Source organism: Zea mays, chromosome 4 (assembly GCF_902167145.1).
Source record: "Zea mays cultivar B73 chromosome 4, Zm-B73-REFERENCE-NAM-5.0, whole genome shotgun sequence".
NCBI lineage: Eukaryota > Viridiplantae > Streptophyta > Magnoliopsida > Poales > Poaceae > Zea > Zea mays.
The window spans coordinates 181521652-181549471 of record NC_050099.1 but is presented as its reverse complement, the minus strand read 5'-3'; the positions used below and the strand labels follow the sequence as shown (position 1 = coordinate 181549471).

General features: G+C 50.1%; 1 protein-coding gene across 3 annotated transcripts in view; it reads right to left on the bottom strand.

Annotated features, from left to right (window-relative positions):
• LOC100381661 (uncharacterized) overlaps positions 1 to 27820 on the bottom strand; it is a 28955-nt gene extending 1135 nt beyond the window's left edge. The window contains exons 1-14 of one of the 3 annotated variants that reach the window (NM_001318231.1): positions 27586 to 27751; positions 26596 to 26697; positions 25613 to 25718; positions 25357 to 25520; positions 24817 to 25177; positions 22256 to 22462; positions 22079 to 22180; positions 17848 to 17936; positions 17697 to 17765; positions 17153 to 17572; positions 16965 to 17017; positions 16835 to 16876; positions 15598 to 15742; positions 15425 to 15512 (exon numbers count right to left, since the gene is read on the bottom strand). In NM_001318231.1, the coding sequence (NP_001305160.1) occupies positions 15438 to 15512; positions 15598 to 15742; positions 16835 to 16876; positions 16965 to 17017; positions 17153 to 17572; positions 17697 to 17765; positions 17848 to 17936; positions 22079 to 22180; positions 22256 to 22462; positions 24817 to 25177; positions 25357 to 25520; positions 25613 to 25718; positions 26596 to 26613 (1851 nt within the window). In that variant the 5' untranslated portion in view covers positions 26614 to 26697; positions 27586 to 27751 and the 3' untranslated portion in view covers positions 15425 to 15437. The other 2 variants (XM_035967012.1, XM_008679275.4) reach the window with 2 other exon arrangements.

The window sequence follows — 27820 nt, the reverse complement described above, 5'->3', positions numbered from 1 at the left end:
TGTGTAATTGAGCCTGGCCCATTACACAAGGGGTGAGATGGTAATTACATGGGGAAGACCCCAAACCCTAGACGGGTATTCTAGGTATTCTAACACCCCCCGCGGTCGCAACTCTATCATGTACAGATGTTGAGACTGGATTGAAAGTCTAAAAATACACTCGACGGTAACCCCTTGGTGAAGATGTCGGCGAAATGCAGCGTGGTGGGGACGCTGAGAACCCGAACGTCACCGGCAGCGACACGTTCGAGCACGAAGTGCAGGTCGATCTCCACATGTTTCGTGCGCTGATGTTGCACGGGGTTGGTGGAGAGGTAGACCGCGCTGACGTTGTCGCAGTAGACGAGGGTGGCGCGCTGGGGGGGGACTGTGGAGCTCGTGGAGGAGCTGGCGCAGCCAGGAGGCCTCTGCCACGCCGTTGGCCACGGCACGGTACTCGGCCTCAGCGCTGGAGCGAGAGACGACGGGCTGTCGCTTGGCGGACCAAGAGACGAGGTTGGCGCCCAGGAACACGGCGTAGCCAGAGGTGGACCGGCGCGTGTCGGGACAGCCAGCCCAGTCAGCATCGGTGTAGACCACAAGCTCCGACGTCGGGGATGGTCGGAGTAGGAGGCCGTAGTCAAGGGAGCCGCGGAGGTAGCGCAGAATCCGCTTGAGCGCGGTGAGATGGGGCTCCCGCGGAGTGTGCATATGCAGGCACACCTGTTGGACAGCGTAAGCGATGTCGGGCCTAGAGAAGGTGAGGTACTGGAGCACGCCGGTCAGGCTCCGGTAGGACGTCGCGTCGGCGACCGAAGGCCCGTCGTCCTCAGAGAGCTTCGCCTGAGTGTCGACAGGCGTGGAGCAAGGCTTGCAGTCAGACATGCCAGCCTGCTCCAGGATGTCGATGGTGTACTGGCGCTGGTGGAGGAAGAGACCCTGAGGCCGGCGCTCGGCGGTGATGCCGAGGAAGTGGTGTAGGGGCCCCAGGTCCTTCATGGCGAATTCCCGCTGAAGGGCGACGATCGTGCGGTGAAGAAGGTCGGCGGTGGATGCCGTGAGCACAATGTCGTCGACGTAGAGCAGCAGGTAGACGGTGTCGTCGCCGCGCCGGTAGATGAACAAGGACGTGTCCGACTTGGCCTCGACGAAGCCGATGGAGGCCAGGTAGGAGGCGAAGCGACTGTACCATGCCCGTGGCGCCTGCTTGAGGCCGTACAGGGACCGGTTCAGCCGGCAGACCAGATCCGGACGGTCAGCGTCGACGAAGCCGGTGGGCTGACTGCAGTAGACAGTCTCCGTCAGAGTGCCATGGAGGAAGGCATTCTTGACGTCGAGCTGGTGGATCGCCCAGTCGCGGGAGAGGGCGAGGGAGAGAACGGCGCAAACAGTGGCGAACTTGACGACGGGGCTGAAGGTCTCGTCGTAGTCCACTCAGGGGCGCTGGGTGAAGCCCCGAAGGACCCAATGGGCCTTGTAGCGGCCGAGGGAGCCGTCCGAGGTCAGCTTGTGGCGAAATAGCCACTTGCCGGTGACCACGTTGGTGCCTGGTGGACGCGGCACCAGGTCCCAGGTGTGGTTGGCCAAGAGGGCCGCGTACTCCTCCTCCATAGCACGACGCCAATGTGGGTCGGCGAGGGCAGTGCGAACGGAGGAGGGCACCGGGGAAGCGTCGGGTGGAGTGCTGGACGTAGCAGCTGCCAGGATCAGCCGGTCGACGGGGCGAAGAACGCCAGCGGCGCGCCGAGTCACCATCGGGTGGACGTGCCCGGGGTCTCGGTGGATGGCGATCGGGTGATATACGGACGACTCAGAGCGAACCGTCGGAACGTCGAGAGCGGCAGGTGTGGCCGGCTCGCGGCGGTGATAGACGACGGCGGGGTCGACGAAGCGGGCCGCGCTCGTCGATGGTCCCGAGTCGGGGGGCGCCGAGGTAGTGGCGTGGCCGCGGCGGTGGTAGACGAGTGCGGGGTTGGCGAAGCGAGCCAGGGTCGACGGGGCCGCGCGTGGCGCAGGCGTGGTTGACGGTGTCGCGCATGGCGCAGGCAGGATCGACGGGGCGCCGAAAGAGATCGTGAGTGGTGGCGTCGTGGCCGCACGAGGAGCAGGTAACGGCGCAAGACGGGGCGCCGGGGGTGGGGGAGGAATCGGGTCGGACTCGAGGAGGGAGTCAAGATCGGTGGGTGGGGTGGAGCCAGCAAGGGGAAACACATCTTCGTCGAAGACGACATGACGGGAGATGATGATGCGGTGGGAGGTGAGGTCCAGACACCGGTACCCCTTGTGGTCAGGAGAGTAGCCAAGGAATAAGCAGCGGGTGGAGCGAGGAGAAAGCTTGTGGGGAGCGGTAGCGGAAGTGTTAGGGTAGCAGGCACAGCCGAACACGCGAAGGTGGTCATAGGAAGGGGCCGCGCCGTATAGGGCGAAGTGAGGTGTAGGGTGGCGCACCGCCTTCGAGAGAAGACGGTTGAGGAGGTGGGCGGCTATGTGCAGGGCCTCTGCCCAGTAGCTGGCAGGGAGAGACGCCTGGAAGAGAAGGCAGCGGAGCATATTGGTGGTGGTGCGGATCATGCGTTCGGCTCGGCCGTTCTGTGCAGAGGTGTAGGGGCACGAGAGACGCAACTGGACGCCATGAGTGAGGAAGAAAGAACGGGAGGCGTTGTTGTCAAACTCGCGGCCATTGTCACACTGCAGAGCACGGACCAGGCGACGAAACTGAGTGGATACCCAGGCGAAGAAGTGTGTGAGGGTGGGGAATGTGTCAGACTTCAACCGAAGCGGGAAAGTCCAGAGAAAGTGGGAAATCATCCAAAATCACCAAATAGTATTTATAACCAGAAAGACTGAGTACAGGGGAGGTCCAAAGCTCACAGTGAACCAGGTCAAAAGCCTGCTCAGCGCGAGAAGTGGTAAATGGGAGACGGGTATGTCAGCCTAACTGACAAGCATGACAGAGACCCTCAAAATGTCCCCTACTACATGAAGGATCTAGACTACTGGTAATCTTGGTCATGACGTCGGGTCCAGGATGGCCGAGACGACGATGCCAGGTGGTGGAGAAGGTGGTGGAGACCAGGACGGGAGGTGGAGACACGCCGGCGGTGGAGGGCTGGAGCGTGTAGAGCGGTCCCGAGATGTCACAGCGGGCGAGAGGGGTCCTGGTGGCCAGATCCTTCACAGAAAAACCAGTGGGGTCAAACTCAATGGAACAGGAGTTGTCAGTGGTGAATCGACGGACAGAAAGAAGATTGTGAGTGATGTGGGGAGCTACGAGAACATCGTTGAGGTAAAACGGTCCAAGGAGAACCGAGGCACCTACTGAGGTGACTGGCAGAGTGGAACCGTTTCCAACGACGATCGAGGATGGGTGAGAGGAAAGGGGGGGATGAGAGCGAGAGAGCATGCCTGCAGTGGGAGTGGTGTGGTATGATGCACCAGAGTCGATCACCCAGTCGGAGGAGGGAGGGGTCATCGCCATGGTGCTGAAGGCAGCGGCGAGGGAGGCGTTGTCCCAACCGCCAGCCGGCGGGGACCAAGTCGTCGAGGTGGGGGTCCCCGGGGGCAGGAACGCGGGCAGAGCCTGGGGGCACACCGTAAGGAGGCGTCGGGGGCATGTCGTAGTGAGGTGCAGTCAGGAGGGCCGGCGCAGAGGGACGGGAGGCACTCGGTGCCTGGCCCGGCCACATGGCGATGGTCCCGGTCCAGGGGTTGTAGAAGGACGGCCACACGTGGTCGCCACCCCGGCCGGAGGGACCACCACGAGAGGGTCCGCCACCCCCACGGCCGCCCTTGCGGGAGCGACGACCTCCGTCGGTCGAGGAAGCCGGACGAGTGGCCGCCGGGACGGCGGGTGGAGGGCGGGTAGGAGCCCCGGTCGACGGAGGAAGGGTGGCCGGGCCCCCCGAAGGCGGTTGACCGCTGGTAGGAGCGCTGTAGAGAGCCGAGGCAGGAGTGGGCGCCTCATTCGCCATGGTGAGCTCCTTGAGAAGAAGCTCGTTCCGCACGGCGTGGAAGGTGGGGAAGGGCACGCTCCTCTTGATGAGAGCCTTCAGGTGGCCGTAGCGGGGGCTGAGGCCACGCAGGAGGTTCAGCACCAAGGTACGATCGGCGACGGGCTTGCCGAGGTCGCGGAGAGAGTCAGCCAGGCCCTTCATCTGGAGGCAGTATTCTCCCACGGAGAGGTCCCCCTGAGAGAACAGGTGGAACTGGGCGTCGAGGTGGAGCGCCCGAGCATCCCGATTCCCGAGGAACTGGTCCTCGAGAGCGAGCCACGCCTGGCGCGCAGTGTCCGCCTGGTCGCGGATGATGTCCTGTAGCTCGACGGTGATGGTGCCGTGGAGCCACGAGAGGACAACGTTGTCCATGAGGCACCAGGAGTGAGGCGGCGGAGCGTCGTGGTCGACGAGGACGTGATCGTCGAGGACGAACCGCCGCAGCGTGAGAAGGACCTGTCCTCGCCAACGGGGGTAGTGGGAAGACGCCGGATCCAACACCACGGACACAAGGGCCCGGATGTTGTGCAGCCCAGCGGCTTGGGCGTGGAGAGCAGCGATGAGGTCGGCGTCGAGGTCAGAGGCGAGGGGGTCCTCCGGGGGTTCCACAGGGGCGGCCGGCGGGCGACCGAGGAGGCGTTGCGTGGTGGCCATCTGGGTGGTCAGAGCGGCACCCAGGGCACGTTCTCTCTCCAGGGCGAGGGAGGCGGCGCGCTCGCGCTCCCGCGAGGCCGTCACAGCGGCCTGGATCGTAGCGGGGGTGTCGACGAGCGGGGAGTCGGTGGTGGGGAGTGCGGAGGGCGCGACGGCGTGGCTCCAGGTGGGTGAAGCGAGGGTGGGAAAGCCCGGCGGGATTCCTCGACGCAGGGTCAGCGGGGGAACGGCGGGGAGCGGCCCGAGGCCGACGATGTAGGGGGCCCCTCCATGGGCGAGCTCGCTGCTGGTCGCAGCGGGGGCGATGGGGCCGGTGGCGGTAGTGGTGATGTCGTCCATGGCGGGCGTCGGGGCGTCGGGCCGTCGAGCGGCGAGGTCGCGCGGCTGTTACGCAACGCGGGCGTCGCGGCCGGGTCCTGGCGCGTCGGTCCTTGGGCAGGGCGCGGTGCACGGGGTCGGGCGGGAGGTGCGGCCGACGGGTGCAGGGCTCGGCACTGGCGTCCTCGGATCCTCCTGGTGCGCGGGCGTCGGGTCCTCGGCGCGGGTCGCAGGGGCGGCAGTCGAGGCGCCGGGTCTTGGCTGCAAGGCGGCCTGGCTTGGCGCGATCGACCAGGCGCAGTCGGGCGGACCGTCACGGCGGCGCGAGCCGAGCGGCGTCGGGCGCGCGGCGTCGGGTTGAGCAGGCTACGGGGGCGCGGCTCCGGGCGCGACGCGACAGCGGACAGCGGCTGGCAGCCTGGCGGCTCTCGGCGGTGGGGAAGGAGGGAGAAGAGGAGCCGACGGCTGGCGAACAACGGCTGGCAGCCTGGCGGCGCTCGACGGTGGGGGAGGGAGAAGAGGAGCCGGCGGCTGGCGGCTGGGAGGAGGGTGGGAAAAAAAACCTAATCTGATACCATAATGGAATGTGAACCCATAACCCTAATCAGGGTTGGGTGAGATGTATTAATAGACTTGTGTAATTGGGCCTGGCCCATTACACAAGGGGTGAGATGGTAATTACATGGGGAAGACCCCAAACCCTAGACGGGTATTCTAGGTATTCTAACAGACACCATAACAAAGGCCCTCTCTAAGGCATCCAGCAGTTGAGTCGTCCAGCACTTGACCGACCTAAAAGTGTAGCAAGTCGTTGTCCTCTTGCAGCTGGCCACTGAGGGGGAGCCATCAGGCATCCTCATTGGCTGGCGCCATACCTCAGGGCTTGCCCCACAAGATGCCAAGGATGGTCTGACGGCGCTTACAACATACTCACCACTATCATACCCACCACCACCACGTTGTCTGTCACCCCACCCCCTATTGCCTCATCCATCCCTATCCACCTCATCAATTTTCCACCATCACCACCACTGCTGCCAAACTTTTCGGCGCCAACTAGGGGAATCCTCAAAGCAAACATCCTTCTTCGGACAAGAACTGGCCCATCTGCATCGAACTATTCGAAATCTTGAATCTCATTTCCCTAATCAAAAGGGAGGGAAGGCACTTATAGCAAAGCAGGTACGAGATATCGTTTCTACCAAAACCATGATATCTACCAGCACCATCCTTGGCAATTGAGAGAAGAAGCAGTCTACCGGAGCGAGAGAACGAACCTAGCGTTTTGAGCCCTTGGAAAACATCATTGATATATGCTAACCCGGAGATTTCTTGGTTCATCATGCTATTGCAGAAGGTCCGCCGCTACCGCTACCCACAACTTCAAAGGGACAAGCTTGAGAGGCAGTGTGCTACCATAATGGAATAGGTTATCATCCGGCCCGGTACTTCCCTATTCTCGACGCTAGTGCTACTCATCCAAAGATAAGTTCCCAAATCCTTGCGCTTTTGCATTGACTATAGGGCGCTAAACGACAAAACATCCAAAGATAAATTCCCAATTCCGATGGTGGATGAACTCGATGAGCTTCATGGCATCGTGTTCTTCACCAAGCTAGACCAGGTCCGAATGCATCTGCATGACGTTGAAAAGACAGTGTTCTGCACACACCATGGGCACTTCTAATTCCTCGTCATGTCGTCCAGCCACTACAATGGGCTGGCTATGTTCCAAGCGCTCATGAATGATGTCCTCTAGCCCTTCCTCCGAAGACTTGTGATTGACTTCTTTGACATCTTGATCTACAACTCATCGTGGTCCAAGCATTTGCAGCATGTGCTCCTTGTCTTCAATGCCATGCGCACCCACGACTTCTTCCTCAAGCGGTCCAAACACACCTTTGGTGCACCCTAGATCACCTATCTCAGACATGCCATCTTCGTCCATGGCGTCGCAATGGACATGACAAAGTGGATGTCGTTTCATCTTGGCCACTACCTTGATCACCCCAAGCTATGTGTGGCTTCCTAGACTTGGCCAACTATTACCTAAAGTTCATCCAGAATTTAGGCACAATGGTCGCGCCACTCGCCTATTACGCAGAAGAGCGTTAACCTGAACGTCTGAGACTGTCGAGGCCTTCGCGGCGCTTAAGCACACCCTCTCCTCTGGTCCAATGTTGTAGATGTCAAACTTCGACAAGCAGTTCGTCATCAATAGCGCATCAGGCACAAGTTTCAACGTCGTTCTACACCAAGGGGTCGGGCCCCAGGCCTTCTTCAGTCGGCCCTACGTCGCTCGCCCCCACAAGCTAGCGGTGTACGAGCATGAACTCATCAGCCTAGTTCAGGATGTACGACACTGGTGACCGGATCTTTGGCACCACAAATTCCTAGTCCACGTTGAACACTATAGCCTGAAGTCCCTACTCGACCAACGATTGTCCATTGTGCCCCAACACCATTGGATCAACAAGTTCTTTGACTTCGACTTTACGGTGGAGTACCACCTGAGGCGCCTCAATTCGGCGATCGACATCCTATCTTGTCGTGACTCTGACTCAACAACTGTGGTCGCCAATCTCGACCCAAAACTTGCACTAGCCAAACTACTCACCAAGGTGGCCCCTGTTACCTCTCCAGGGCGTTTGCGCCAAACTAGTCACCAAGGTGGTCAAACTTGCACTAGTCGATTGCATCCAACCACAACAACTGGAGGCTTGCCTTACCCAAGCCCTCGGGGCAACTCGCACACCAGGGCCAAGACACCACCTACACAAGCCCCTAGGGCACCTGCGCCAGCCCCCGAACCATCTACATCAGGCCCTGAGCCATCCACACTAGGTCCTAGGCATCTTCGCCATCTCCAGGAACACCTGTTGCCCTGCCCTCGGAGTATCTGACCCACCAGACCACAGGGAACTTGTTGCCTCGATACTCGAGGCACCTGGAAGTCTAGCACATTGGCCCCTTGGGCACCTCTTGGCCCAGTCTACTCCACCATTGATGACTTCCTTCTCTATAGCAAGCACATCGTGTAAGTGTAGCTCGATTTGTGCCACAAGGTGGTTGCATTGACCCATTTTGTTGTCCACGAAGGGATGGAAAAGACCCTTCAGCGCCTGCACGGCTGCACAGACTTTGATCGAGTACTCGTCCGTGACTTCACCTACGAGTGCTTCACTTGTCAACACAACAAGATGACGACCCGACAGTTGACCGGTCTCCTACAGTCACTCGACGTTAAGGGTGGGCATTTTTAAATCAAATATCGAACCGAACCCAAAAGAACTGAATTGTCAGTCTATTCAGGTTTTCGGTTCAGTTCGTACATGTGTATATTTCGAGGTACGGTTCAAGGTTCGGTTCCTGGGCTTTAAAACCCAAATAGACCGAATAACCCGAAATATAGAAAAGCTCTTAGTGTGTGATGATATTATTATGTGAACTTATTAGCTAAAACTTAGATGTCATCTAAATGAAATTATATATATATGTTATTTTTTAATAGTCCCTTGTTAACATAGTACTTCTATTTAATTATTCATTGCATATATTTTAACAAAAGACACTAGTGTCTATTATTTTAGTCTACTTGGTGGACCAAACTGAAATTGTCAGACTAATCAGGTTCGTTTCCTAATATTATTTTGAAAACTTCGATCCTCACTTTGTAGAACCCGAAATTCCAAAAACCAGAATAGATCGAACTGAATTACCCAAATAGATCGAATGCCCACCCCTACTCGACGTACCATCTTAGGTGTGAGCGGACATCTCGATGGATTTCATTGGGTGACTTTTGCAAGGTAGACAGGTAGTCTGTCGTCATCGTTGTCGTCGACCATTTTTCCAAATATGTGCACTTCATTGCCCTCGGTCACCCATACTCGATTGCGTCAGTCGCTCGTGATTTCTTTGGGAACATTGTTCGACTCTATGGCTTCCCCACCTCTATCGTGAATGACCAAAATCCCGTCTTTCACAAGTCATATGTGGTGCAACCTCTTCAAGATGGCAATTATCAATCTCCACCTAAGCATAGCTTGCCACCCCTAGACGGATGTCCAGTTAGAGGTCGTCAACAAAGGTGATAGCCATGTACCTCCGTTGCGCCACATGGGACCGACCGCGTGCTTGAGTGGACTAGCTTCCATGGGTCGAATATTGCCACAATACCTCTTACCACACGACGCTCAGCTTGAGGACGAATTGTTTAAGAGGCGAGGAGAGATGTTATGATCGATATATCTTATGCACGCCGGAAAATAGACTACACAAATATTGGGCTCAAATTACAATAGGCGTGAATAGTGTCAGTTTAGGAAATAGACTTATTTGTTAGGAAAAGAGTGTTCAAATCGATAAGGCTATCTCCAGCAGCCTTACTCATCCCACCTATTTCAAACTCCACTATGTGAACAGTGCAGTCTGTAGTGCAAAACAGTGCTTCCCCTCTAGTTTCGCTTGGAAAACAAGTCCTCTAGAGACTATAATTATAGAGGTCATGTGACCAGATGAGGGCAAGCAAGACAATTATCTTTGCAAGGCTTCAAGGGTTGTCCCACTTGTCCCCTCATTATTGTGCCACCGAAAAAACACACTAGCCACCACGACGTATTCTCAAAATCGGAGGTTCCGAACACAACCCCCAATCTCACACTCATATGGACTTCGCAACCGCAATAGGGTCAAAGACCCTCCCTATGATCATCCCTCTTCAACAGCTTCATGCTATCAAATCTGTTGTTAGCTTAAGCCATCTTGAACGAGAACACCCATCAATTGCCCATAAATCCCAACACATTACGCTGGACAGTGCCCATACTGCCTTGACACCGCGAACTTTACCAAGCCAACCTCCCTTTCATGTGACCTCCAACACACCTAAATCAGGTAAGTCCTCGCCCCAGTGCTAAATACCAAAACCAAAACCAAATAAATACCCGGCCCTAAGATTTGCAAGATCCAAGTCTAGATTTTACAAGATCTAAAACAATGAACTACAGTCCAAAGAGCATTGCAAGTCGTATTTCCCTGCAAAAAAAATACCTAGCTTAAAAGTTAGGCAATGATTCTATTGGTATTTTCAATGCATATTTTTCAAATTAAATATGCATTAAAAACAACAATGGAATCAATGAATCTGTGAGATACCTGCTAGACACCAGTACCTTGTACTGGGTCTGGCCCAGTTATATGGTCTATTAATGCACTGCCCAACCCTATTCTAGGGTTAGGGTTTCATTCTAACATGGTACCAGAGCCTTTTCTTTTTCCAGCCCACACCCAGCCGCCGACGCCCTCCTGCTCGGCCGACCACCCCAACCCTCTAGTCGTCGACGCCCTAGCCTCTCACCTACCTGGCCGCCAGTCGCGCCCCCACCCCTCCAGTCGCCTCTGCCTGGTCGCCGACCGCGCCCCCACCCCTCCAGCTGTCGGCCCCCCGCCTCCCCTATCTGGCCGCCGTCCGCGCCCCCAACCTTCCCTGCCGCTGGCGCCCTCCATGGCGGATCCCCCTGCGTGGCTTCCCCAGGCCGTCGGCGCCCTCAACAAACCCGACCAACATGACGACTGACGAGGCTGCTGCTGCTCGGCGCCCCGCCCTCGTCAACGCTGGCCTCATCCCCAGCATGGAGCAGCATGCCCTCCACGCGTCCGACCTCCCTGCGCTTGAAGTTGTCCCCCTCCTCGCTATCGGCCCCTCTCCTACGCAGCAGCGGGCAACAGCCCCACCAATGTTGCTGTCACTGTTGCTCGTGTTGCCGGGTTTGGCCTACCGAGGTACCCGACGGGCACGGGCACGGGCACCCTCACCCTTGTCGTGGACTCGGGAACTCTCTCGCGAGCACGCTTCCACCGACAGCCGCCCCCCGGCTTCTCGCCCACACGTCGCTGATGTCTCTTGGGCTTCCCCGGCACCCGCTAGCGACTCCGTGCTGGTCGCCGCCATCGCCACAATCCAGGCTGTCGTGGCCGCCTCACAGGAACGCCAGCGCGCCTCGTCCCTCGCCTAGGAACATGAAAGGGCCATGGGGCAGGCCCTGACTACTCAATTGGCCACGGCTCAGCGTCTCCTTCATGCCTGTGACACTCTGCCACCCCCGTTGCCCTAAGCCCCCCCCCCCCCCGTGGTCCCCGAGTCTCCTCATGCCTCCGGGCTCGACGCCGACACCATCCTTCATGCTCAAGCCGCTGGGGTTCACAACATACGGTCCCTCATGTTCGTAGTGGTTGGACTCGGCGTCCTCCCACTACCCTCGGTGGCGTACCCAGGTGGTTCTCACTCTTCGGCGCTTCGCCCTCGCCGACCACGTCCTCGACGACCCCGTCGCCCCACTCATGGGTCCAGATGGACAGCGAATCGCTCGTGGCTCCACGGCACCATCACCGTCGAGCTATAGGACATCATGCGTGACCACATGTGTGGAGCTACAGGACACCGCTCGCCACACGTGGCTCACTCTTGAGGGCCAGTTCCTCGGGAAGCGGGAGGCACGGGCGCTCCACCTCGACATCCAGTTCCACCTGTTCTCCCAGGGGGATCTCTCCGTGGGCGAGTACTGTTGTTAGATGAACGGCATTGCGTACTCTCTCCACGACCTCGGCGAACCTATTGAAGGCTCTCATGAATAGGATTGTCCCCTTACCTACCTTCCACGACGTGCGGAACGAGCTTCTCCTCGAAGATCTCACCATGGAGACGGAGGCCCCTGCCCCGACACTATACAGTGCTCCTCCCTGCGGTCAGGCGCCTTCGGGGGGCCAGATCCCTCGCCTTCCGTCGACCGGTACCCCTGCCCGCCCTCCACATGTCGTCCCTGTGCCGCTGATGGAGGTCGTCGCTCCCGCAAGGGCGGCCACGGGGGTGGTGGCTCCACCCGGGGGTCCCTCTGGCAGGGGTGGCAGCCCGGCGTGGTCGTCGTTCTACAACCCCTAGACCGGCCCCAAGTGCCTCCCGTCCTCCGGCGCCTGCCCTCCTGACAGCGCCCCCCCTACGGCGTGCCACCGCTTCCTTCGACCCCACCACAGGTCCTGTCCCCGGGGACCACCACCTCCACCACTTGGTCCCCGCTGGCTAGAGGATGGGACTTTGCCTCCCTCACTGCGCCTTCAGCACCATGGCGATGACCCCGCGCCCCTCCGACTGGGTGGTCGACTCCGGTGCTTCCTACCACACCACTCCCACTACAGGCACGCTTTCGCGCACCCGCCCCATCGATTCCTCCCACCCCTCCTCCATCGTCGTTGAAAACGGTACCACTCTGTCGGTACCTCAGTAGTTGACTCGATTCTTCCTGGACCGTTCTATCTCAACGACGTTCTCGTTTCCTCTCACATCACTCATAATCTTCTTTCTATCAGTCGGTTCACCACCGACATTTTTTGTTCCATTGAGTTTGACCCTTCTGGTTTTTCTGTGGAGGATCTGGCCACCAGGACCCCACTCGCCCGATGTGACAGCACTGGCCCCTCTACACACGCCGGTCGTCTCCCACCGGCGCGTCCAGACCTCCCGTCCTGGTCTCCACCACCACCTCCACCACTTCGCATCGTCGTCTCGGCCACAGGACGAGACGTCATGACCAAGCTCGTTAGTAGCCTAGATTCTTCCTGTAATAGGGGACATTTTGAGGGTATTTGTCATGCTTGTCAGTTAGGCAGACACACTCGTCTACCTTTTACTACTCCGTCTCGGGCTGAGCAGGCTTTTGACCTAGTTCATTGTGATCTATGGACCTCCCCTGTACTCAGTCTTTCAGGATATAAATACTACCTCGTAATTATGAATGATTTTTCGCATTTACTTTGAACTTTTCCCCTTCGTTTAAAGTCTAACACCTTCACCACCCTCACGCACTTCTTCGCCTGGGTATCCACCCAGTTTCATCGCTCGGTTCGTGCCCTTCAGTGTGACAATGGCCACGAGTTTGATAACCACACCTCTGCCCAGAACGGCTGGGCCGAACACATAATTCGCACCACCACCAACATGATCTGCTGCCTCCTCTTCCAGGCGTCTCTCCCTGCCCCCTGCTGAAGGCGGTGAGCCACCCCACTCCCCACTTTGCCCTGTACGACACAGCTCCTTCCTACGACCACCTTCGCGTGTTCGGTTGTGCTTGCTAAACTAATACTTCCGCCACCGCTCCTCACAAGCTATCGCCTCGCTCCACCCGCTGCCTCTTTCTTGGTTACACCCCTGACCACAAGGGGTATCGTTGTCTCGACCTCACCTCCCACCGCACCATCATCTCTCGTCATCGACCTCACCTCCCACCGCACCATCATCTCTCGTCACGTTGTTTTTGACGAAGACATGTTTCCCCTTGCTGGCTCCTCCCCTCCCACCGATCTCGACTCCCTCCTTGAGTCTGATCCGATTACCCCTTCACCCCCGGCTCCTCGCCTTGCGCCATTGCCCGCGCCCCTTCCTCTGCCTCGCGCAGCTCCGTCGACCCCGACGCCTCTGCTCGCCCTTTTACCCGCACCACGTGTGGCTCCAACGACACCTACCGCGCCACGCATGGCCACGCCACACGCTCCATCGCGAAAGCACCACTCCCTCGGCACCTCTGGACCCGAGCCCGTCGACGAGCGCGGCCCGCTTTGTCGACCCCGCCGTCGTCTATCACTACCGCAAGTCGAACGAGCCTGCGGCCCCCGGCGTCCAAGCATCCCGTTCTGAGCCGCCGGTGTACCACCCGGTCGCCATCCGTCGTGACCCCAGCACGTCCACCCCATGGTGACTCGGTGGGCTGTCGGTGTTCTTCGACCCATCGACCGGCTGATACGACCGCTACCCCTTCGTACGCCTCCTCGTTCCCCTCCTCCGTTCGCACCGCCCTCGCTGACCCGCACTGGCGTCGGACTATGGAGGAGAAGTATGTGGCCCTGCTGGCCAACCACACTTGGGACCTGGTGTCGTGTCCTCCTGGCACCAACGTAAGTGGCTCTTTCGCCACAAGTTGACTTCGGTTGGCTCCCTCGTCCACTACAAGGCCCGTTAGATCCTCCGGGCCTTCACCCAGCGCCCCGTCGTCAAGTTCGCTATTGTTCGTGCCATTCTCTCCCTCGCCCTCTCCCAGAACTTGGCGATCCATCAGCTCGACGTCAAGAATGTCTTCCTCCATGGCACTCTGACGGAGACTGTCTACTGCAGCCAGCTCACCGGCTTCGTCGACGCAGCTCACACTGGTTTGCCGGCTGAACCGCTCCCTCTACGGTCTGAAGTCAGATACTTAGCCCCTCCATAGGCTTCGTCTACCGACCACCTTCGCCTCCTACTTAGCCTCCATAGGCTTCGTCGAGACCAAGTCGGATACCTCACTCTTCATCTACCGACGTGGCGAGGACACCGTCTACCTCCTCTACGTCGACAACATTGTGCTCACGACATCCACCACCGACCTTCTACATCGCACGATCATCGCCCTCCAGCGTGAGTTTGCGATGAAGGACCTGGGGCCCCTCCACGACTTCCTTGACATTACTGCCGAGCGTAGGCCCTGTGGTCTCTTCCTTCACCAGAGCCAGTACGCCATCGACATCTTGGAGCGGCAAGCCCTGCACCACACCTGTCGACACTCAAGCAAAGCCCTCTGGGGACGACAGGCCCCCGGTCACCGACGCGACGTCTTACCGGAGCTTGACCGGCGCGCTCCAGTACCTCACCTTCTCCCGCCCCCGACATCGCCTACGCCGTCCAACAGGTGTGCCTCCATATGCACACCCCACGGGAGCCCCATCTCACCGCTCTCAAGCGGATTCTGCGCTACCTCTGCGGCTCCCTCGACTATGGCCTCCTCCTTCGGCCTTCCCTGACGTCGGAGCTTGTGGTCTACACCGACGCTGACTGGGTCGACTGCCCCGACACGCGCCGGTCCATATCGGGCTATCTTGTGTTCCTAGACGCCAACCTCGTCTCCTGGGCCGCCAAGCGACGGCCCATCGTCTCCCGCTCCAGTGCAGAGGTCGAGTATCGCGTTGTGGCCAACGGTGTGGTCGAGGCCTCCTGGATGCGCCAGCTACTCCACGAGCTCCACAGCCATCTTCAGCGTGCCAACCTTGTCTACTGCGACAACGTCAGCGCCGTCTACCTCTCCAATCTCGTGCAGCACTAGCGCACGAAGCATGTGGAGATCGACCTACACTTCGTTCGCGATAGTGTGGCTGCCGACGACGTTCAGGTTCTCAGCGTCCCCACCACGTCGTAGTTTGTCGACACCTTCACCAAGGGGTTACCGTCGAGTGTATTTCTAGACTTTCGATCCAGTCTCAACATCTGTACCGGATAGAGTTGTGACTGCAGGGGGGTGTGAGATACCTGTTAGACAATTGTCCCTTGTAATGGGCCTGGCCTAGTTATATGGTCTATTAATGCACTGCCCAACCCTATTCTAGGGTTAGGGTTTCATTCTAACAGAATCATTGCCTACACATGAAATACCAAATAAAAACTAGGTTACGAGGAGTCATACCTAGATTTTCTTTTCATCTAAGGTTTGGTGATGTTGAAGGCAGAACTGGCCTTTTCTCTACCATCTCATAGTGGAGAACAAAGTTGTCCTGCAGTAAACACAAGATAGTGTAACTTTCAAGTGTACAAGAGATGCTACATATTTTTCCCATATATGAGTCAACAAGACCAAACCTTGCGTATTGTGTCCCAGGATTCTGGGTCAAAGCAATAGTAAGATCCACGTTCATAGAGGTGAGTTTTTACTAGAGGTTCCACATTTGAAATTCTGGTGAGCCATAAGTGCACTTCTTTATGGTAAAACCATCCCCGATTATACCTAAGACAAAATACAAATATATTGTATGGTATATTAACATTAATATAAAAAAGGGGCAGACTCAGCGCTAGAGGTTTCCACATTAGGCCTTGTTTGCATACTCTCTTATTCACCTCAATCCACATGTATTGAGGTGGATTGGACTGGAACTTAAACTAATCTATACCCCAATCCACTTCAATACATGTGGATTGAGGTAAATACGAGAGTATCCAAACAAGGTCTTACTGAGGTCTGGTGAAGAGATAACAGAGGCAAGCCTTCCCGTGCAAATGTAGAGAGGCTGGTTCGAACCCATGAACTGGTGACTCAGTGAGACAACTCTCACCACTACACAAGGCATATAAATAAAGAAAAAAACCAGTTTAATCTGATTTAGTTGTGCTACACTAGGTTGTCGAGTAATCGGGTGTGGAAGATTGGAAAAGGTAGCTTTTGACTAATATAATTAGATACTACCGTTGCCATTCAATAGTAGACAGAATGAAAGAGAATCCATATCAATATCTTGAAAATGGCTAAGCCTAGATGAAAACACAAGGGATGTGCAGCAATGCAACACAACACTCATCAAAGTTAGCAAACTACTAACAAACGAATATTGTAAAGGAATAATGGACTGAAAATTCACTAACTAAAATAGGATGTAAAGAGTAAATTTAAAAACACTTGTGATCAGGTAGTCTAGCAGCGGTTCAAGGCTTTACTGACCCAAACAACAATTCGTTCATAGGTTTCTAATGTGTAGAAGTTACATAATTCTTAAAAAACAGAAAAACTGCCAAATTATATAACACAGAAGCTCAGTTTGTTCAACGTTCACTGAATTAGGTCCATAAATGAAGGTAACATTTGCTTCTAATAAGTAGAAACTTGCATCATTAACCCGTCATCAGGCTGGCAGCTGGTTTATGAACAAGTTTCACAGCATTAACAAAGATATTAATCATTGCCAAGGAAATTACTGATATATGGTCGTAACACTTAATAAAGTACTAACAAAAAGTCCAGAAACATTAAAGGCAAGGAACATGAGAATTTAGATAAATATAGCACCAAGATATGCTGAAGAAATGGCCTCTATGTACTCACAGTTCATTGGCAGAGTACAGCTGAGCTTCATCTTTTGGCATGCTGTAAGAAAATTATAGTCAGATTAAACTATGGGGAGTAAATGACAAGCTTAATAAAGTAAAATATTATGGCAGAACTGTGGAAGTACCTATAGAAGACGAAAAATAGTGTTACTATGTGAAACCTCTGAAAAAGTAAGGTCTGCAACAACACAGAATTTGTTAAAATGTAATACGAACCAGACACAACGGCATAAAATTCGGGTGCTTATATCAGATAATGTGGTTTTAAAAAAATCTCATTATTGAAAGTAGCCAACAGTTACTGGGTGCTTACCTGTAGTGGAGGAGTTTTGTCAAAGAGGTAACAAGCTGGAATTCGAAAATCAGTATCTCCTTTTGCTGGGTCATTCGACCAGGGTGAGCCAAATGTCTTGTATAGATTATCTGGCGAGTTCAAGTTCAAACCCAATGCTGTCAAATCTATTCCTAAAGCAAGAGATGCTAAATCAGCATCATTCATCCTTATAACACCCAAAAATCCTAACAAGCCATATGGATCAGGTGGTGTCGGTCCCGCCTGAATCTTTTGAATCTGATCCCGATATGAATGTGCAGCTGAAGACATCTGCTGCAATCTGAAATGATTTTGAGGCTGAGGCTGCTGGTATTGCTGCAGAAATGGATCATATGATCCCAAACTAGAAGTTTGACTGGGTGGTCTCAGTAAAATATTGTGGGATCCGCCATTCTGGACCTGATAGAACATAATTGAGATTACTACCATCGTTCAATCTAAGAGGAAATATAAACATCAAAGTGATACATCCCTCTGGAAACATTAATAAGATGGTTGTTTGGGAAAATCGTGGGATACTTACTGAATTAGCACCTTGCTGGTGTTGTTGTCGATTGGGTAGGTAGCTACTTCCTAAGCCTGACCTTGCCATCTGTGTATGTGTGCATATTATGTCAAAAAAAAAAAGACAATTCAAGGGGATGATTATTCAAAATAGAGAAAAATTAACCCACAGGATACTGCTGTGCTTGAATTACAGGTACATTATCGTGGAGTTGTTCCTTGTGATGCAACTCTATAGCATTATAATCCGAAGGGTTACCTGATAACACAATAGATTTTTAAATTTTCCAAACATAAAAATGTCAAACATCGATAAAACATAAGATATATTCTGTTTTTTTGTGCAAGTTTATGAAGTGATACTCCAATGAGGAAGAATCTGTTCAAAAGGCAGGTAAAAAGATAACAATGCTCAAGACTTGTAACACAACTAAGGAAAAATGACCTCTTAATAGAAAAATGATTCAGCAGCAAATATTAAACGCATTTCATCCAAGTGCAACGCTAGTTTTTCCTTTGTAAAGAAGGGAAAAAAGGATGTAATAATTGGGTCAAAAGTATAACCTTATTGCAAAAGTTTGTTTCATATTGTAAACCTTGTTTCATTTTGGTGCATCAGAAAAGATGCGAGGACAGGCACAACGCAGCGGTGAAAAGCCTTTCCACTGAGCCAAAGGTCCTGGGTTCTACACAGCCTCTCTACAAAAATGCAGGGATAAGGCTTGCCTCGGTTATTCAGTTATTCCTACCCACAGACCTCACTCATGTGGGAACCGCCAGCAATAGGTCTGACCCTTTTCAGAAAAGACACGAGAAACAAAAAGGGATGTGAAGCTTCATACAATACAGTGCCTAGGGTATGCGTTTCCAAGCAAAAGGGCCACAACATCATACCTCAGTAACAACTAACAATTGCATCATAATTAGGAGATTCTTTTGATCTATTTTGGTTGAAATGATCAGGTCTCATGAGAAATCCTAAAGGACTTGAACATCTCTGGATGGTTCGTGTGCTACCTCGTAAAGGCCTGATTTACCTTCCATGACTTATATGGATTGTAGCTTGTAGCAGTGTACTTGTGTTGTTTCCATGTACAAGCACAACATGACAAGATCATACAACAAGTTCTCTGTACGAATTGTTGAAAGATGATTCCACAGCATCAATAGGGGAAAACTCAAGGCTTATGTACTCACTTTTGGTTTTGGTTCCTAGAATGCTGACAGAAGGATAAGGCTAGTTATATGGATTGTAGTAGTGTATTTGTGTTGTTTCCATGTACAAGCACAACATGACAAGATCATACGATATATTCTGATTATTCTCTATGAATTGTTGAAAGATGATTCCACAACTTCAATAGGAAAAAAAAACAAGGGTTATGTGCTCACTTTTGGTTTTGGTTACTAGAATGCTGACAGAAGGATAACAGGCTGGTTGGCATGTTCGCACAAACATGCAAGTTATAATTGGACCCTTTGTTTACGTTACAAATCTCGCCATATTACAGAAAAGCAAGATATTATATTAAGAGGAAATCCCAACCACAGGGTCAAAAAAGGCCAAAGCCCGGCTATTAAATAGCACAGTGAGTGACCCTTTTGTGAGAAAAGAGAGTCCAACTCCTTTTCGAGAAAAAAAGAGAGTCCAACTCCCAACCTGTAGGTCACATAACAGCTCCCCAACCTCTACGCTATGCGCATGTTTTCAGATCTCCCCTTACCAGACATCAAATAATAATGATCCGTGATAATTTAGTTGGCCAGCGGTTTGATGAATAATCCCAATATTGGCCCCTCGTTCCTACAAACACAAGGTAAAAAAACTCCAATATGTTGATACAGAGCCAGGGATTCAATTGATTCCTCTTTTTTTGTTAATATGCTCAGTGACGGGTTTCTTCGTTATTGTTGTGGAGTTTTTTTGTTACTCTGAAGACCACTCTTGTTGTCAGTCACCAAAGAGATAAAAGATGGATAACACATCCAAAAAGACAAGATTGTTACCTAGATTCTTCTCTCTAACCTCTTCACATCTTTGGCCGAGTCATAGTCACATTAGACAGGGTCAAAGGCATCGACCCTCAACCCAGGAATGTCGCCCAACCCGGGTATGCGGGAACCTCTCGCAAATAGTGTACCACATTCATTGACTCCATTCCTAAACCCCATAGACACAGGAAATTTGTGGCTATGGGCCTAGTCTAAAGTGTATCCACCCTGTTGGATATCAATAACAACCACGAGTGTAATCAAGGCTTACGATGATTATACAATCCATCTATAGCTCCATTAGGTCCTATGGCTATGATCACTCACAAACTTGTGTTTGCCTTCTGGGTCTCTGTTGCAAATATCCGATGTAGTAAAGCAGACCCCTTTATAAGAGTGAAAAGATGATGAGTTCGCCGTTAAGAGCTGTTCACATCATGTTATACCTTTGGCAGGTTTGCAAATGCTCATCTGGATACTAGTCATGTATTTCTACTTGACGCAGGGATTGTCAAAAATGGGACAGTATATAGAACTCCCCCCATTCGGCTTTTTTAGATACGTTAGTTTTACTATGTATCTAGACAGTCACAGTGTATATCTAAGTGTAAAGCAAAAGTTATATATCTAGAAAAACTAAAGCACCTTATAAATTGGAATAGAGGGAGTACAAGAGAATCTAACGATTGGACCTTACTGTTGCCAAGGAAAAGGCCAGTTGCAACAAGGCAGCCAAAAAGATTTCACATAAAACTTATGAAAGTGTAATAACCTCTGATTAACTTGAGGAAAAGAAAAATAGTAAATGGGAAAATGGAGCTGTGGGGGACAGATATCCCCCGGGTCCACTAGAAGGCAAGAAGGCCTCACGGAAGACCCCAGGCCCATTACTCCGCGAGGCCGTCCCTTCGTGGGCCAGGGGAGGAACTTTCAACAGTCAACACAAGGACGAATCAACTTGAGCCCATGTGGTTTGCTGAACTTAAACGCTATCTGCAGCATTGATCCGACTTTCCCGCGCAACGCCCTCAGATGTCGGAGCCAAAGGATTATAAGTCGGCGAGATTATAGGAAGATAAACTCAGTCGGTTCACTATTACTTAGGAACACGTGGTTATCATATCCGCATGTAAATGTAACATCCCACGGTCGAATATATAAGGCCTAGGGGGACACCCCTTCAAGATCATCTCACCACTTAGTCGTCTACCAAGTTCTCAAACATCCTCGATACTAGGGAACCCTCTTGTAACCCACCACACAAAGTATCCACGACAGGACGTAGGGTGTTACGCGTCTCAAAGCGGCCCGAACCTGTACAAAATTGTTTACTGTCTCTCGTGCATCTAGCACGAACCATCGAGCTACAGTCGGTAACACCGTCCTACTCCAAAAAAGCACCTCGAGGGGCAACCCTGGGTGCGCGGTCGGACCCAAAACACCGACAGGAGCTCACAATACAAACCAGGGTCATTATGTTGAAACTAAACAGTTCAATGCTAAGCTTAAGTGCTCAACAAATGCAGAGTAACAAATAGAGATGGCAATGGGTACCCGCGACCCGATACCCGATGGGTATTTACTCCATTAGGGTATGTATGTGAGCTAAATATTCTACCCGTGGGTCTGTTATTGGGCAAAATCTTCACCCAATGGGTAAACGGGTATTAGAACGTTCTGCCTTCACCCATACCCGTTAACCCGTGGGTATAAAATACCCAATATAAACTTAGTCCAAGCATAAACTTGGACTTTAGTCATCCATCGTTTTTACTATTTAACAACATTTTAGGTCATAATGTCATATAAGGCTTAACGACAATTTAATGACTATGTAATGAAACATGTAATGTGCTATGTAGTACTATCCTAGTGTTACTACTTTATCCAATTATCTTTGGTGTGTTGAATGGATGATTAAATGATGCTAGAAATTTTGTAATGATATTTAGATGGATATACTTGACATTTGTATAATATAATATTTTAATAGATGTTTAATTTTTGTGGGTACGGGTGACCCGATGGTTGACTCATACCCACATGGGTATGGGTATGGGAGTAAATTTATACCCACCAGTGTATATGGGTAACCCGATGAGGTTATTTTGTGTCGTGGGTGTGGGTATGGGGTAGTAATACCTTATGGGTATACCCATTGTCATCTCTAGTAACAAAGGACATTTTATAACAACAAACTGCACAAGATACACAGCTGATATTGAAAGGTCAATGTCATATATAGTAACACAATCAAACAGATCAGGCACCACAGACGGCAAAATGAGGAAATCCCACTAAATCAACTGACAATTTATAGTAACAAATTTTTTTCTCGAAAACGCGCAGGAGAGCTGTGCCCCTTTATATATTAAGAAGATATATAATAACAAATTTGACTGGAACAACCTTTATATCCAGGCAAAGCCGGGAAGTCTTCATTTTGAATGCTGAATTCCTGGTTTTGTTGCACAAGGGTATTAACACCAACTCCTTGCTTGCGCAGTGATCCTGTAATTTAAAGAAATTAGCTAAATCAATATCCAAATAATAATTAAGAAATATATTAGTTTCCAGCATTCTTACCATATTGTCCTTGCGGACCACCAGCAGAACTAGGTCGACCAGACAATTGGGGAAAATCATTTATGTCAAATGGAGCAGTGTCACTGGCATCATGCAACATCCCCATAGAACTAAAAGAATTATTTCCTGCTTGAATTTGGCTCTGTGATAATGAACCTCCAGATGTTGGATATGAACTTCCAAGCATATTTATCAACTGAGGAGTTGCTGGTTTCAGAGATTAAAAAAGCTGGATGAGACATGCACTCTGATAAACAGATACGTAATAAACAGCACACTTCTTAACCATCAGAATTTTTGAAGGCTTGTTTCACAATATCAAAGCTTTTTTTGTTCCAAACAAGTTGGGGTAAGCTAGAGTTGAAACCCAACAAAAACCACAACTCAAAGGTTCATGGCTTCATGCACGTGGATAGCTACTTTTCATGCACTCTTATTCAAGGCTAAATCTTTAGTTATATTCCAACCCTTCAAGTCTCCTTTTACTGCCTCTTCCCACATTGATCTTGATCTTCCTCTCTATCTATCTTCCCATTGGTCATTGCTATCATGTCTTAAATTTCAACTACACAATGGTGCCTCTTGGAGGTCTCCATTGGGCATGTTCAAACCATCTCAATCGATGTTGGACAAAAAAAAATTCAATTGGTGCAACCTCTAGCCTACCATGTATAGCATCGTTTTGGACTTGATCCCTTCTTGTATGGCCATAGATCCAACACAACATAAGCATTTCAACAAAACTTCTCTATTGAATATGTCATCTTTTTGTAGACCGATATTCCGTATCATACAGCATAGCAGGTCTAATCATTGTCCTATAAAACTTGTCTTTTTAGCTTCTGTGGTACCCACTTGGCCTCTAGTCATATAGAACGCCATTTGATACCACTTCATCCACCCTGCTTTGATTCTACGTCTAATATCATAAATATCCATATCTTTCTATAGCATTGATCCTAAATACTGAAAGGTATCCATCCTTGGCACTACTTGATCTTCCAAACTAACATATCCTTCCTCGTGAGTAGTAACGTTGAAGTCACATCTTGTATATTCAGTTTCAGTTCTACCGAGTCGAAAACCTTTGACTCTAGAGTCTCCCACCACAACTCTAGTTTTGTAGTTTCATATTTACTCCTACCCAACTTTCATCAACTAGCACTACATCATCCGCAAAAAACATACACGAAGTGATACCCCCTTGTATGTCCCTTGTGACATTATCCATCACTAAGGAAAAAAGTAAGGGCTCAAAAGTCAAAACTGATACTTGATGTAATCTTATTCTAATCGAAAAGTCATCTATGTCTCCATCACTTGTTTGAACACTAGTCACAACATTGTTGTACATGTCCTTAATGAGTCAAACATACTTCATTGGAATTTTATATTTCTCTAAAGCCCACCAAATAATATTCCATTATTTCCATAGTATTCTGTTGTAAGCATCCTCCAAGTCAATGAAAAACATGTGCATGTCCTTCTGCTCCCTATAATGCCCTATCACTTGTCTTATTAAGAAAATGGTTTTCATGGTTGACCTTTCGGGCATGAAACCAAATTGGTTCATAGATATCCTCATCATTCCTTTCAGACAATGTTCGGTAACTCTCCCCCATAGCTTCATAGTATGGCTAATCAAATAATTTCTCCAATAATTAGTACAACTTTGAATATCTCCCTTACTTTCGTAGATCGATACCAATATACTTCTCCATTCGTTAGTCATCTTGTTTAATCGGCAGATATGGTTGAATAACTTGGTTAGCCCTACTATAAATGTGTCCTTGAGGTGTCTCCATGTCTCAATTAAGAAACCATCAGGGCCCCTCGCCTTACTCCCTTTCATCCTTTTCAATGCCTCTAACCTCAAATTCTTGGGTCCTACGCACTAAGTGTATATTGGTGTCATCAAAAGAGTCGTCTAAGTGAAAGATTGTATCCCCATTCTCCCCGTTGAACAATTTGCCAAAATACTCTCACCATATATGTCTGATCTCATCCTCCTTCCCTAAGAGGTGCTCTGTTTCATCCTTAATGCTTGTTTCACAATTATACAAATAAAAAATGAACAAGCTTTTATCATGATCAGGATACTGTTATGCTATATACATTTGGGGTCATGAGTTGAACTGCATGTCAAATGTTCAGAACTTGGTATAGCCGGGGAAACTTTCATGAGGCTACATGCTGATTCAAAAGGCTAGAAATTTAAAACTCTCTAGCACTACATATTCCCACAAAGCAAAACTAGCAATACCTACATGCTGATTCAAAAGGCTACAAAAGATAATTACATCATATGGATTATGGAGCAGTGGGCTGCTTATTTCTCATCGCCAAATTTTAATGCCAAGAAAAAAGTTGAAAAGTGGGTGTTCTGCTTGAATCTTAGAGCAAGAAATGAAGCAAGTGGACAACCAACATATTCAAAATGTTAAAGAGTTGATGCTACAACTGACCAGAAACAAGCCAGCCAACCATAGCACATGGAGTCCAGCTAAATCTATTAAAAAATATAACATTTCACTTGTTTATGGGTACATGTAATCAATTACCTTGTTGATGAAGCAATCCATTCATCATTCGACTGGATCCTTGCACATTCAGACTACCACTCCCACCACTACCATTCAAATTGATTCGTGATGCAATACTTGGCACGGACAAACCACCAGTGCCTATATTTCTTCCAATATTGCTTGCACTTACCATATTTCCTACAGAACTTATCCGTTGACCCGAGTTTCCTATAGATGAAGATACTGGCATCCCATGAACAGAATTGCGATTACCACCGGAGCCCAAGCCCGAGGATAAGCCTTGGATGTTACCACCAATATTCATGCTGCTACTAAATGCCGGACCTGCGCCAAAATTCATCCCTCTACCACTGACACCTGAATGTGCATGAGGAATCTGCAAAGGGACCACACAATAAATCATCTTGCTCCACATGGATGTGCAGACAGAGAACACATACATTTGAATTATAAAAATTGGTTCTCGGATCCCATAAGACATTAAAGTGAACATGTATGTTTACCACCAAATAAGGAAATGAATTGCACTATATGAATAAAGGTGAGCATTAGAACCTGAGGCATGCCAACTGGAAGGTTGTTTGAAGGGAATCTCCCAGGAATGCTACCTCCAGGTTGTTGAACCCCAGAGGACGGAAGGCCACTCATGGCAGCATTCCTTTGTGCAAGTGATCCAGGCATACTCGGAAGATTGTAACTTCCATGAGTGTTATGCAAGCCTTTGAAAATGTCAGGAAAACAAACCTTACTTAATGTCTGCCATGTAGTATAAATGAACTAACAAAAGTTTTTGTATTATATATATGCTCACCAGAATGATGAAAACCTGGAATTGATCCAGATTGACCCGAAAAGGATGCTGTAAATGGCCTTCCAGCTGAGTCTGAAAGATTTGATGCCGAACTATTAAGGTTTGACTGCCAAGGAAAAAATGAGTTAGTAAAAAATAAACATAATATTGAGTTAAGACTGCAAACCATATTGAGATAAGCAGGCCCCTAAAGACGTTTGAGTAGGAGATAGTCATCAAAGAGTTCAAGATGTAATACTCATTTGTTGTCCACAAAAAAAAGGAGTGTACAAACAAGCAAATGACCTACCAGATCACAACAAAACAATACATCTTCCCTGATTTAACTGTTGGTACAGTCTCAGTGCACAAACTTTACTGCCACCTAATACAAGTACCGTATATCAAACATTTTTTTTCTCGAACGCGCAGGAGAACTGTGCATCATTATATTGAAAGAGAGAAAGGTCCGAAGTGGACCACAGTACAATGCCATAACAGGCAAAAAGACATAGGGAGTATATCAAACATTAAAAATATGGCTGTCTAACAGTGCCCAAATTTGACTTCACCTAATATAAGTAACATATATCGAACATTACAAATATTGTTGTGACAACTGGCAATGTAGTTTTGATGATGATTCCATTCATATAACTCTTGCATGAAATCTCTAAAAAGATTTGTCTGCTGACGACTAAAGTTGTAGAAATTTATCTTTCACCAAAGAAAAACATCCATTCTAGACCCAATGTGGTAAACAAATGGAAAGAATATAAATACATAATGGGCAGACCAAGTGCTGGAGGGTCCCGCATGAGTGGGGTCTGAAAAAGGGGTAAATCGAAGCAATCCTTCCCCCACAAATGCGGAGGCTGCTTCAAACACATGACCTAGTGACTCAGTGATACAGCTCTCACCACTACACCAGGCCTGCCTTTCAACATGAATACATAATGGTGGCAAGAAAACCCAATGGCAAGTATACTTGTGCAAGTACATACGTTCAGCAAGCCCGACATTTTGAAGACAACAAAAGAATCGGTGACTCAAGAGAAAATGAAGATTATCCACAAAAAATGCATGATACAGCAAACCCTTCCAACCTGAAACAGAAAAAAAGGATACATTTATAAGTAGTCGGTACAGTAAGGGAATCCTTTGAAAAAGAAAAGTACCTTTTATTAAAACGATTTGAACAACATATAACAAGTGCAGCAATGAAAATGAAAGGCAGACATTATATTCAAGTTAATCCATAGATCAGTTGGTTGTTACATATCTGTCATTCAGTTCAAATGACATGACAACAACAAATCTGTTTAGTCTCAAGCAAGTTGGGGAGAGCTAGAGATGAGAACCATCAAGCCACATCAGCAAAAAGAAAATTCATAAAAATATATAAAAGGGTCACTTAAAAACGACAGGAAATATTAAGCTAGAAGGCAACCGTTCGAAAATTAAGTAGCTACAATTCTCACAATTACTGCAGAAATTTTAAATACTAAGAGATTAGTCAGGCCAACCTTACAATAGGAAACAGACCATGTGCCAGCACAATATGGAAACATGCCTATTCTTCTAAACACCGCTAAACATGTAGAAGGGTTATCTGTGTGATAAACCACTGGGTTATTTGGTTAGACTAGTGCATTCCAGAATAACCTGATCAGCGCAAAGCACGACAGCAGCAACATTTCATATGAGAGCTGACGCTGAAACTACCGAACCGTAGAATATAATCCCACACGATCAATTCTTCGCAGGTACGAGCACACAAATCTCCGCGACCTAACACAGGAAAACAAAGAAAAATTCCAGCGAACATATAACACGATCCCACTCCACATCGGCAATCGCTGGATGAACGAAAAGAAACACACGTAGAAAAGGATCGAAGGACGCAAAAAGGCGGCAGGGAAGTCGTATGGGAGCGGGATCGCGGGGTACGTGTCGGGAAATTAGGGCAAACCATGGGCACGGGGCATCCTTACCGAGGGGAGGCCGTGCCTGTCACGCGGGAGGGGGGGAGATCGGGTTCGGCGGCGGCGGCGGCCGCCGCGCTCGGCGGATCAAGGGGGAGGCGGGGAGCGTCGGGAGAGGGCGAGACGTTCGGCGTCTGGCCGTCGGCGAGGGCGAGGGGAATCGAAAGTCGAAACTGACGCGGATAGACGACGGGGAAGGGAAGCTGAGGCCGGAGGGGAGAAGGGACAAGGACAAGTGGGCTTT